Below are 11,897 nucleotides of genomic sequence, written 5' to 3'. Positions count from 1 at the left end.
TAGGTTGTTTTTTAATGTATGCTTGAAATAAATGGGGGAAAAAACATGTATATTGTCTGCCCAGCCCATGTTTATTTTTGGCTGTATAGGGTTTAAGTCCATTCGTGTTTGGCTTTGGGTTTGTAAATTGTTGTTCCTTCCTTCTTGTTGTTATGGGGCTTGTGTGTGTGTTGTTTTTGCAGTAATATGGATTCGCTTTTGTTTTGATGTTTTCTTATATTGGGTGCGTTCGATTAGCTTCCCTGGGTCAACCCCGCGGTGCTCACTCGGGTGAGCCCCTGCCATTAGCAAATCGAACGACCACACTCGCCCTCTCGTTGTGACGTCATGCACCTAGGGCCAGCCCCAAAGTGACCCACTCCACAAGCAGGACACTGCGGGCTGACCCAGGTGAGCCCCTGGAATGACGTCAAAGCTATTTGACGATAACCAAATGTGTCTATGTGCCTTCAAAGGCCATGAACACTTTGTAATAACTTATGAAAATTATTAGCATAACACCTTACTTGGTAACGACTAATGGGGGAGCTGTTGATAAGTATAAAACATTGTGAGAAACGGCTCCCTCTAAAGTAACGTAGTTTTTGAGAAAGAAGTAATTTTCCACGAATTTGATTTCGAGACCTCAGATTTTAAATTTTAAGGTTTCGAAATCTAGCATCTGAAACATACAAGTTCGTATGACAAGGGTGTTTTTTCTTTCATATTTTATATCGCAACTTCAATCACCGATTGAGCTCAAATTTTTCACAGGTTTGTTATTTTATGCATATGTTGAGATATGTTGAGATACGACAAGTGAGAAGACTGGTCTTTGACAATTACCAAAGGATTCCGGTGTCTTTAAGGTGGAAAAAGGAGGGGAAAGGGAGAAGACAAATGGCCGTGAACTCAACGTACCAGCAGTTATGGCGTTGAGCACGCATCAGAACATTAAGTCCATACAGGGAGTTTTGGTTGCCCGCATTTTTCCCCCGAAACTATACTGTTACAAATGGTGGAAAAAAGACAGGGTCCAATTTTATGGCTCTGCTTACCGTAAACAAAGAGTCGGAAGCAGGTAATTCTGCAGTTTTTGTACGTCATGCGAACTTCATGGGTTAGCGGGGTATTTGGCTTACTTTAAAGCCATTGGACACTTTCGGTAAACAGTATTGTCAAAGGCTCACACTTCGTGTATCACAACTTCTAATAAAAAAAATACCAAACCAGTGAAGATTTAGGCTCAATCGGTCATGAGTCAGGAGAAAATAACGGGAAACCACACCATTGTTTCCGCACGTTTCGCTGTGTCATGACATGTGTTTAAAATAAATCCGTAATTCTCGATATCGAGAATTGATATTTTAGTGTTTTCTCAAAAAGTAAAGCTTTTCATGGAATACTATTTCAAGAGAAGTCTTTCACCATTACCTTCTGTATTAACCCTGTAAGTTATTTGTAAATCTGTGAACTTTTTTTTTCTGTACCGAAAGTGTTCAATGGCTTTAGGTGTGACCTTGTACATTCTTTGAGTATTCTGGCAGGCAAGATTCTGCACAGGTCCTATGGGAAAGTTGACATTTTGTGTCATAATTTCCACATGAATCCAAAAATTATGAAAGTAAAAAGCTGGACAAGTTTTGAGATGTGCCCTCTTTCATCATATCAAAAGTTGATAAGAGTTAGACAGTGCAATCTCCATAAAATATAAGATTTTATTATTTATTTCATTAGGCTGTGTACAAATCGTGCATGCATGAACTCCGGGCTCTTTTGTAAACATGTGACGTCACAGGTCACATCGTCTATACTCCACGTTGTACCCCTTCTATGATTACACATCCGTTTCTGATCAGCAGAGTGTGGGTTCGAGTCCCAGTCGTGAAACTTAACGTTTTAGCATGTAAGAACGTATTAACCAGTTATGCTATGGTTTTGGTATAATATCATAACTGGTTAAGGGGATTTTACATGCTAAAATCATTTTGGTCTCATGAGACCAAAATGATTTTGTGGCTTGTTTTACTCATTTCTCAAAAACTACACAACCTTAGTTAGTAACTCGAAGGGAAGCTTTCCACTATCATCATCTTCATCTTTAAACCCTGTAAGTTTAATGTAAATCTGTGGACATTTTGAAAAAGTACCCGAATCCTTTAAAGTCACCTGGAAGTGGTATTTTTTCAAAATAAAGCTTTTGTCACTAATATATGTGTTTTGATGAGTGGAATGTGAATAAACAGTTAACTAAGGTTTTTAAAAATCAGTTCTTATGTTATTTACAAATTTAAGAGTAGACCCCGACCCGAGAGGGCGCTGTTCGTGACGTCAATCAAGCAGACTTTGCCTGTAATGCGTAGAGTAAACACAATATTGCAAAGTACATGTACGGACCAAGTCGTGAGTTTGTACGTTTCAAAAAAAAAAAATGCCGACCAGGTGTATTGCTGCTGAATGCAGAAAAACACTTTTTGAAATGTACCAACTCACGACTTGGACGTACATGTACTTGTGTTTACGATACGCATTGCAGGCAAAGTCTGCCTCGATTGACGTCACAAAAGGAGTAGGCGGAGTCAGCCCCCCCCCAAACAACTTTATAAATCGTGACAAACAATTACTAAACAAAAATTGTTTTATTGTTCGTAAGCATATACTCTTACGTTTGAAAGAAAAAAAAAATTCTATTTCCAGGTGACTTTAAAGAAGAAGAAAAAAGAGGGAAAATGGATTAATGGAAGGATCAAGAAAAAAACCTATTAAATTTGTTTTGTATAGCCAATCAAAGTTTCTGTGTCAGAAACAATTGAAAGGATGAAAGGATGATTGGATTACTGGGTTATAAAAATGTTAATTTGTTAGGAAACAATGCAGGGAAATAAATCTCACTGAGACGAAATATGTTTTGTGACTTGTTTTGCTCATTTCTCAGGGGCTGCAGTTCCTCGGTGTATGGTATTTCGGGGGAGGCTTTCTACTGTCATTGTCTTCGGGCCCTGTAGGTTTGTTGTGAATCTGTGGACATTTTGAAAAAGTACCTTGTGTATATCGTTTGTGTTATTGCTTTTTACTTGCCATCTTTTGTTTAAACTTTTACTGCAATTTTAGAATGTTTAATGTATAGTATATAATGTTTTTTTTTATGAGCTAGGTCTGGGAGAGCACATCTTTTTTTATGACAGTTGTTGGACTTTTGCCCTTCCCTGGACGGCCTGTGCTTGTTTTACTGTTTTGCTTTTTTTTAGTCCGAAGAATTAAAATAAATAAAATAAATAAAATAAAGGATAAGAAAAGAGAGCAAATTGCATCATGATGCAAATTTCCGTATAAATATATACTAAACGCCTTGATTACCTTTATTGGTAGATGCTTAAGCTGTTATAAGACTTCGGTATTAAAGGCAGTTGACATTAATGGTACTCTCTAAGTGCAAAAGAGTGAAAAGGCACTCTTTTAAAAGCCATATGAAGACGACTCTTTTTCGAGTGTTCTTCCGCTCTTTTAGAATGCAGTATGGCATCTTTTTGAGTGATTTTTCACTCTGTCCTGGAGTAGGACCCCTTTAACAGAGTTAAATAATCACCACTGTTTTTAAAAAGCCATATGACGGACAACTCGAAATGTAAAGAGTGTGTTTTGTTACTCTTAATTTAGTAAGTAAAAAAATACTTAAATGAATTATTAGCATAAACCTTGGTAGCGAGTAATGGGGAGAGATTGTTAGTATAAAACATTGTGAGAAACGGATCCATATGAAGTGACGTATAGTTTTCGAGAAGGAAGTAATTTTACCACAAAACTTGATTTCGAGACCTCGGAATTAGATTTTGAGGTCTCGAAATCAAAGCACACAACTTCGTGTGACAAGGGTGTTTTTTCTTTGATAGTTATCTCGCAACTTCGGCCATCAATTGAACTCAAATTTTCACAGGTTTGTTATTTTGTGCCTGTGTTGAGATACACAATGTGAGAAGACTGGTCTTTGACAATTACCAATAGTGTCCAGTGTCTTTAAGACTTCGATATTATCATAATAATATCAAGAGTCTTGCGTAGAAATGTGTCGCTTGCCGTTCAAGCTGAGAATGGTGACCGTAAGCACAGAATTCGGCAGGAAGCAGAGCCATGAAATTGGGCCATGACGACTTTCAGCAAAATCAAATAAAAAGCTGTCAATACAATAACAACCCGTGGATCTTTTTTTTTTTTAAATGAGAAACAATGAATAAAATATCAACTTGTTTGGGCAATAAAACATGAATTATATGATATTATAAGATCCGGCTATGAAATCAGATGCGGGTTATGGTTTATGTATTTTATTGTATAATGTACATAAAATGCCCTTAAACAAAACAAAACAAAGCAATAAATCAAACCACTTCCCACCACTTAGCTGCCTCTAAATAAAAAAAAAAATAAATAAATAAAAAACATAAGAACAAACCAAATACTAGGAAGTTACCAAGCAAACCCATACCCTCACCCTCGATACATCAAGCCTTTATAAAGTGCACCGTCCACGCTGACAAATCATACACCAACTTGACCAAAGTGGTTTTTGAAATCAGTTTTCGAGTTCTACCTTCGATTCAGAAGATTCTTATCCCATCATGATGAGTGGGTTCTTGAAGTTTGCCTTCGTGCTGGGCATGTGTGCCGTCGCTGTGACTGCCAAGTCCGTGCAGGTTTGTCATTTTGTTTTCATTTTATTTAGGGCCTAATATGGTTTCAGACATGTGCCAAATTATTTGGCCCCTATATCCTACAGAAAATTTGCTAAATGATTAAGCCCTGATACTCTTTGCTTTATCTCCCCCCCCCCCCATTTTGTCCTAAGGGCTCTGGGTTGGATTTCACAAAGAGTTAAGACTTTTCTTATCTCGAGTTAGGACGAGTTACTCGAGTTACTCGTCCTAACTTAAAGCCATTGGACCCTTTCGGTTCAGAAAAAAAAAAAAGTTCACAGATTTACAAATAACTTACAGGGTTTACAGAAGGCAATGGTGAAAGACTTCTCTTGAAATATTTTTCCATGAAATGATTTACTTTTTGAGACAACAGCAAAACAATATAAATTCTCGTTAACGAGAATTACGGATTTATTTTAAACACATGTCATGACACGGCGAAACGCGCGGAAACAAGGGTGGGTTTTCCCGTTGTTTTCTCCCGACTCCGATGACCGATTGAGCCTAAATTTTCACAGGTTTGTTATTTGATATAGAAGTTGTGGTACACAAAGTGTGGGCCTTGGACAACACTGTTTACCGAAAGGGTCCAATGGCTTTAAGACTAGCCATACGTTTTTTATTTCTCTTTCTAACTCTTTGTGAAATCGACACATGGACACAATTGGTAATTACTCAAAATAATTAACAATTTAAACACTGACTCGGTTAACGAACAATGGAGAGCTGTTGATAGTATAAAACATTATGAGAAACGGTTCCCTCTGAAGAATCATTTCCACTAAACCCAAAATGTTTGAATTTTATTTCGAGACCTCAGAATTAAATTTTGAAGCCCAGAAATCAAGCATCTGAAAGCACGTAATTGAGTTCAAATGTTCACAGTTTTGTCATTTATGCATTTAATTATGTTGAGACTCACTAAGTGAGAAGACTGTTTACCAAAGGCGTCTTAAAGGAAACAAGTGTCACGTCTGGGGAATTGTTAATGATGAGGATGACTTTGACTGTTTGTAGATCAAAGACATCGGGAGGGTGGAGATGACTGCCGAGGAAAAGGAGTTCTTCTTGAAGATGGTGTCGGTTGCGAAGAAGGCCAGCATGTACGGTTTGAGCTCGGATGCTGCTTTGTGTAAGTGACGTCTTTGGTGTATATTTTTTTCTTTCTGTCTTTAAAGGCAGTGGACACTATTGGTAATTACTCAAAATAATTATTTTTGCATAAAACCTTACTTGGTGACGAGTAATGGGGAGAGATTGATGAGAAAAACATTGTGAGAAACGGCTCCCTCTGAAGTCGAGTAGTTTTGGAGAAAGAAGTAATTTTCCATGAATTTGATTTCCAGACCTCAGATTTAGAACTTGAGGTCTCGAAATCAACCATCTAAACGCACACAACTTCGCGTGACAAGGGTGTTTTTTCTTTCATTATTATCTCGCAACTTGGATGACCGATTGAGCTCAAATTTTCACAGGTTAGTTTTTGTATGCATATGTTGAGATACACCAACTGTGGAGTTTAGTCTTTGAGAATTACCAATAGTGTCCAATGCCTTTAAAGACCTACTTGAACGAAAAATGGCAAGTCGTGAGCTTTGCTGAATTTCATTTTGTTTCTTCATTGTTTGAAAAGTTGCTCTCTGTACCAGTTTAGTTTGGGTGTTTGATGGTTTTTAGTCCATTCTATGGTTGTTGTTTTTAACTTGCTGTCCCTTCCTCCTATTAATACGGTGTTTCATTGTTCTTCAATAATCTGGATTTGCTTGTGTTTAAATGTTTTCTTTTGGGTGATTTGAAATGTTTCAGTGCAATCTCCTTTTTGAATTGTATAACAATTTTGTATCTTTGGCAACATCGCAAAGTAACTTATTTTCCCGTTGTTTTTTTTTTTTGTTTTTTTTTACCGTAAAGCATGTAATGATCTCCGAAGTTTCCAGAAAAACTGGAATCGAAGTATAAAGACAACTGCATAATTCTGTAGTTCATAATCTACTTTAATTAACTACTGTTTTGTATTTTGTTTTACTGTCGTGTTGATGTTTGTTCTCAATTTTAATTGTTGTTTTAAATTGTGATTAATTTATTATGTTTAGCCAATCAAATCCCAAATTGAACATTCGTCCTATACCTAAATTATTTATTTTTTGTTTATTCACTGCATTTGTCTTTTGATGTTTGTACTCAATTCGAACTGTTGTTTTAACTTGTAAAGAGTTAGTTTTGTTTAGACAATCAAGTCCCAATTAAACAGTCTCTCCGTTCATAATTTACTGATTTATTTCGTTTAGGAACGTTGCAGAATTGCTAAGAAGCAGTTTACTTATTTATTTCGTTTAGGAACGTTGCAGAATTGCTAAGAAGCAAAAATCTAATGATGATGATAGCTAGACCTAATATTTGAAAATATCCTGTGAAATATATATCCGTCTGAAATGTCATAATTATGGGAAATAAATAATCTAATCTCGCGTTTGGAGTTTATCTCACAGTGAGCGTGTGATTTGTTGTTTTTGGGTCAATCGTTTTTTTACTATATTTTTCTAATGACCCAGATGGCCAAACTTCTACAGGTTTGCTGATCCAAGGCATTTAAAGGAACATTACAGAATTGCTTTTGCTGACAAAACACTTGCTATTGTAAGCAGTTTATGTAATCCACCAGATCATAATTATATAAATTGACAAACCTGAAGAAGTTTGAGATCGATCGGCCATCTGGGTCCCGAGAAAATAGTGAAAAGCCGATTCCTATTTTTGCATGACGACGATGCAAAAAGAAAAATGAATACAACGCTCGCTGAGCGATAGACTCGAAAACACGAAATAAGATTATTTATTTCTCAACAGATATGACATTTAAGACAATAATATTTCACGGGATGTTTTTCTACTATAATCATCATTAGACCATGTAAGTTTTTATGTTAATCTGTGATCTTCACGATTTTTGCTTCTTACCAATTCTGTAACGTGGAAGTGTCGTGGACGAACGGTTTTAAAAGAGCACCGAATGCAAACTCTTGTGTTTCTGATCAGCAGAGTGTGGGTGCGAGTCCCCAGCCATGACACTTGTGTCCTTAAGCAAGACACTTAACCATTGCTTCGTCCTTCGGATGGGACGTTAAGCCGTTGGTCCCATGTGTTGTGCAATGCATGTAGAATAACCCAATGCACTTATCGAAAAGAGAAGGAGTTCGCCCGGTGTTCCTTGTCCGATCGGCACAAGGTGCGCCCACAGCACCTTGTACAAATATTACATAGGTCTCATAATTCAAACGTAGGCCGTGTCCGAATTAGCGACTTTGGCTATACAGCTACGGCTAGATCAGCGCGTCTGTCAGTGTTGACGAATAGCAGACGCGCGCGCCCTAGCCGTAGCTGTAGCCGAAGTCGCCAATTCGGACACGGCCGTAGTCTCACATCTTGCAGGAAATACTGATCAGCGCCATGAGCGTTACTGAGTGACGGACATATGCGCTATATAAGAAGCCACAACTATTATTATTATTAATTATTATAATATTGTTCATTCTTTAATATTTATTTGTGTCAATTCTGCAAATCCAGATGAGCCAGCAGTCTCTGCCGACGGACAGTGTTCGGTGTCGGGAGATGTCGGGACCTGCACAGGATCCATTGTCGTTCCAATAGACCTACGGTTTTGGTCAACGACTTTCGCTGTCAACGGTAATAGTCTGCTGATTTCTTTTAATTGTATTTATTGGTAAATGTACATGCCCCTTAATATGGTTTGTTATGCAGTGCAGCACTCAGATCGATGCCATTGAGATAGAGTGAATGAAAAAAAAAACTTGATTCAAATTATACTGATTGATTATAGGCATGCGGATACTATTGGTAATTACTCACAATAATTTTTAGCAGCAAAACTAACTTGGTAACGAGCAGTGAACAGCTGTTGATAGTACAAAACATTGTGAGAAACGGCTCCCTCTGAAGTAACGTAGTTTTCAGATAGAGGTAATTGCCATGCAAATAATAAAGACTTCAGCTGAAGCATGATCAGGAAGGAAGAACAAGTCTGAAACAATGGTTGCGTTCGTTTAGCTTCCCTGAGTCGACCCCGGTGTGTGGCGGGTTTGTTTCCCAGGACGAGTGTGTGCAGATAATTACCCACGTTCATCCTGGTAAAAAAAACGCCACGCACCGAGGTCGACCCAGGGGAGCTAAACGAACGCACCCAAAGATGCGTTCTAAAGACACTATAGTTGTATCACGGAACCAAACCCCGTCAAAGATTCTCAAGTCTGCAAGTCGCACCTTTTTTCATGTTTGCTCTCCAGACCATGGAATGCTCCCAAAAACTTCATCAGAGTCTGACTTGATATGCAAATTCAAGAAGTGTGTCAGCAATTAGTTATACCCAAATCTAATTACTGCGCTCAATGATACATTGGCGCTCCATATCACGCCATGTGTGCTAAGTTGACCATTGGGTATTATCGAAATGCTGGGAGTCAGTGAAGGAGGGGGTGTTTTCGTGGCTGAGATGCAGAAGAATAACCGCGATCTAAGACTTGAATCAAGTCTATAGAGGGGATGGTGACAAACACTAACACCGTTTAATTTTTATATTTTCAGTAAAGTATTATACACAAAATGAGTGTTTATGAGTGCAATGGTGCGAATACGTTCATGGGTTGAAAGATGGAATATGAATGGAACATTCCAGCTTTCAACGAATGAACATAATTATTTGCACCATTGCACAAATGAAAAACATTCGTTATTTGTTTTATATAACATCTAAGTAGACCTTTGTCATTTTGATTGGAAGATACTACAAATTTTAATTGTGAAATTACACCCGTTTTTCTTTAGGTCGGCCTGGATTCAACAGTCACAATGCGCGTTCTGTACAGCTATTTTGAGACACGCAGAAGCCGAATGGTAGTATTTTTTTTTTTGCTGCCTTGCAGTAACACTGCTGCGTTACCAAAGACATGCGCACGCCACGCACGCAGTGATGTTTTTACTCAGCTTTTTTGGATGGAACGAAAAAGCATGGTGAGTGACTCAGCGTGCAGTGGTACTTTATTTGCTATCACGTGATGGACATTCCTCCAATCAAATGGCAAGGATCTGCTTGGATGTTAAATAAAATTTTCTAATAATAATTATTATCTTTTTTTTTCAGCTGAGCTGATTGTGGACTACATCCCGGAGCACTACGGCGTTCAAATCACCCTGAAAGTCAACGGGGACACCATCGTCGACCAGGAGGTGTCGGGTAAGCCAAGAATCTTGTCTTGTTTGCCCCATTATTGACCCTTAATAAAAAAAAAATCAATTCTGGCATCTATCCTTCTAGCTCAACTTATCTATCCTTTTAGCTTTTAGAACATCTGTATCCTTTTAGCTCTGCCTAAAATATGTTCCTAACTCCGCCTAGCATCTTTCTAGCTCCGCGCCTAACATCTGTCCTTCTAACTCTGCCTAACATATATTAGCTCCGCCTAACATCTTTCTAGCTCCGCCTAACATCTTTCTAGCTCCGCCTAACATCTTTCTAGCTTCGCCTAGCATCTTTCTAGCTTCGCCTAACATCTTTCTAGCTCCGCCTAACATCTTCCTAGCTCCGCCTAGCATCTTTCTAGCTCCGCCTAACATCTTCCTAGCTCCGCCTAACATCTTTCTAGCTCCGCCTAGCATCTTTCTAGCTCCGCCTAGCATCTTTCTAGCTTCGCCTAACATCTTTCCTTCGGAAAAGGAACTAATGTCAGCGTGTAGTGACGCTAGGTGGCAGAAGACTTACCACTTTAAAAGGAACACGTTGCCTTGGATCGGTCGAGTTGGTCTTTGAAAAGCGTTTGCAACCGTTTGTTATAAAATGCATTTGGGTGAGAGGATGTTGTAAAAGTGGGTATTCACCTGGTAAGTTTGCTGCCACCTAGCGTTCAAAAGTCTCCCAGTGTTTTAAATTAATTTTGTTTCCCTTTTTGTTTTACTCTACTAGCTGTGAATCCGCCATACGTGTGCTACGGTGTTGCAACATTCGTGACCGCATGTCTGAAAATTTCAGACATCAACATAAGTGGTAGCGACTTTCACGCATGCTTCGGTCTTGTAGGCAGGGTCGCGTTTATCGACGTTGCGAACTTGAACCTTGGATGCGTCGACATCTAAACATAATAAAAACAATTATTATACTAATAATAACATTAATAAAAATAATAATAATAACCAGTGTTTTTCCCTCACGACGGATGACGTTTTAATTATCACTAGCTATCGAAAGAATACGTACAGGCCTATATTACACTCTGAAAACAGATTGTCAACATATTTGTATAAGCGTAAAAGCAGTGAACACTGTTGGTAATTACTCAAAATAATTGTTAGCATAAAAACTTACTTGGTTACGAGCAATGGAGAGCAGCTGTTGATCATGGTATAAAACAATTGTGAGAACCGGCTCCCTCTGAAGTCACGTAGTTTTTGAGAAAGAGGTTGAATTGATTCGAATTCGAGATCTCGGCTGAGGTCTCAAATTCAGGCATTTGAAAGCACACAACCTTTGCGACAATATTGTGTCTTTTTCTTTCTTCGTCTTTTCACAACTTGAAGGACCAATTGAGCTCAAATTTTCAAAGGTTTGTTATTAATTTAGAGAATACTGGTCTTCGTCAATTACTAACAAGGTGTCCTTTGCTGAAGTTTTGTACCCATTGGTTTATATTCTTGTATGTGTTTGTACAAACCATTTTGAGCAGGTGTCAAAATCATGATAAACACGTTCATTTAAAAAGTTTGTACGACATTATGTGTTTAAACTCTTTAAAATTAGTGTTTTATGTACACCATCTTACAGTTTTGAATCGATACAAATATAAAATACTTAAGAATCCACCCAAACCGCGGATCTTGATCTAGTTATAATTAACTCTAAACGTGTATACTTTGGACAAGATATTGCTTACAATTATTATTGTATCTCGATTAAGTAATTAAATTAAGCAATGGTGGTGACCATTATGGGTTCTTTAATTTCTCTTCCACGAATAAATATTACAATTATTTTAAAAAATATCTAAACCCTCCTCTGCACACAGTAGTGGAATTGAGCCACAAGCACACAGACTTGACCAGCCTGAAATCCGGATCCCTTTAGGTCATAAATTCGGGTCAGTTTTACCCGTAGTTTGAATCAAAGTGACCCAGAAATGGGTCAAACTGACCCAGAATCTGAGAAAAAATCCTCTG

At 38.0% G+C, this 11,897-nt stretch overlaps 1 protein-coding gene across 1 annotated transcript; it reads left to right on the top strand.

Annotated features, from left to right (window-relative positions):
- The first annotated feature begins 4,510 nt into the window (after positions 1 to 4,510).
- Positions 4,511 to 10,868, top strand: LOC139953956 (uncharacterized). The gene is made up of 5 exons (XM_071953567.1): positions 4,511 to 4,670; positions 5,691 to 5,805; positions 8,241 to 8,360; positions 9,832 to 9,924; positions 10,651 to 10,868. Exons 1-5 carry the CDS (start codon positions 4,596 to 4,598, stop codon positions 10,818 to 10,820), a joined length of 573 nt encoding a protein of 190 aa, XP_071809668.1. The 5' UTR covers positions 4,511 to 4,595; the 3' UTR covers positions 10,821 to 10,868.
- Positions 10,869 to 11,897: the final 1,029 nt, after the last annotated feature.

Source organism: Asterias amurensis, chromosome 22 (genome assembly GCF_032118995.1).
Source record: "Asterias amurensis chromosome 22, ASM3211899v1".
NCBI lineage: Eukaryota > Metazoa > Echinodermata > Asteroidea > Forcipulatida > Asteriidae > Asterias > Asterias amurensis.
The sequence above is the reverse complement of the archived record's forward strand: the minus strand, read 5'-3'. Positions and strand labels throughout refer to the sequence as shown.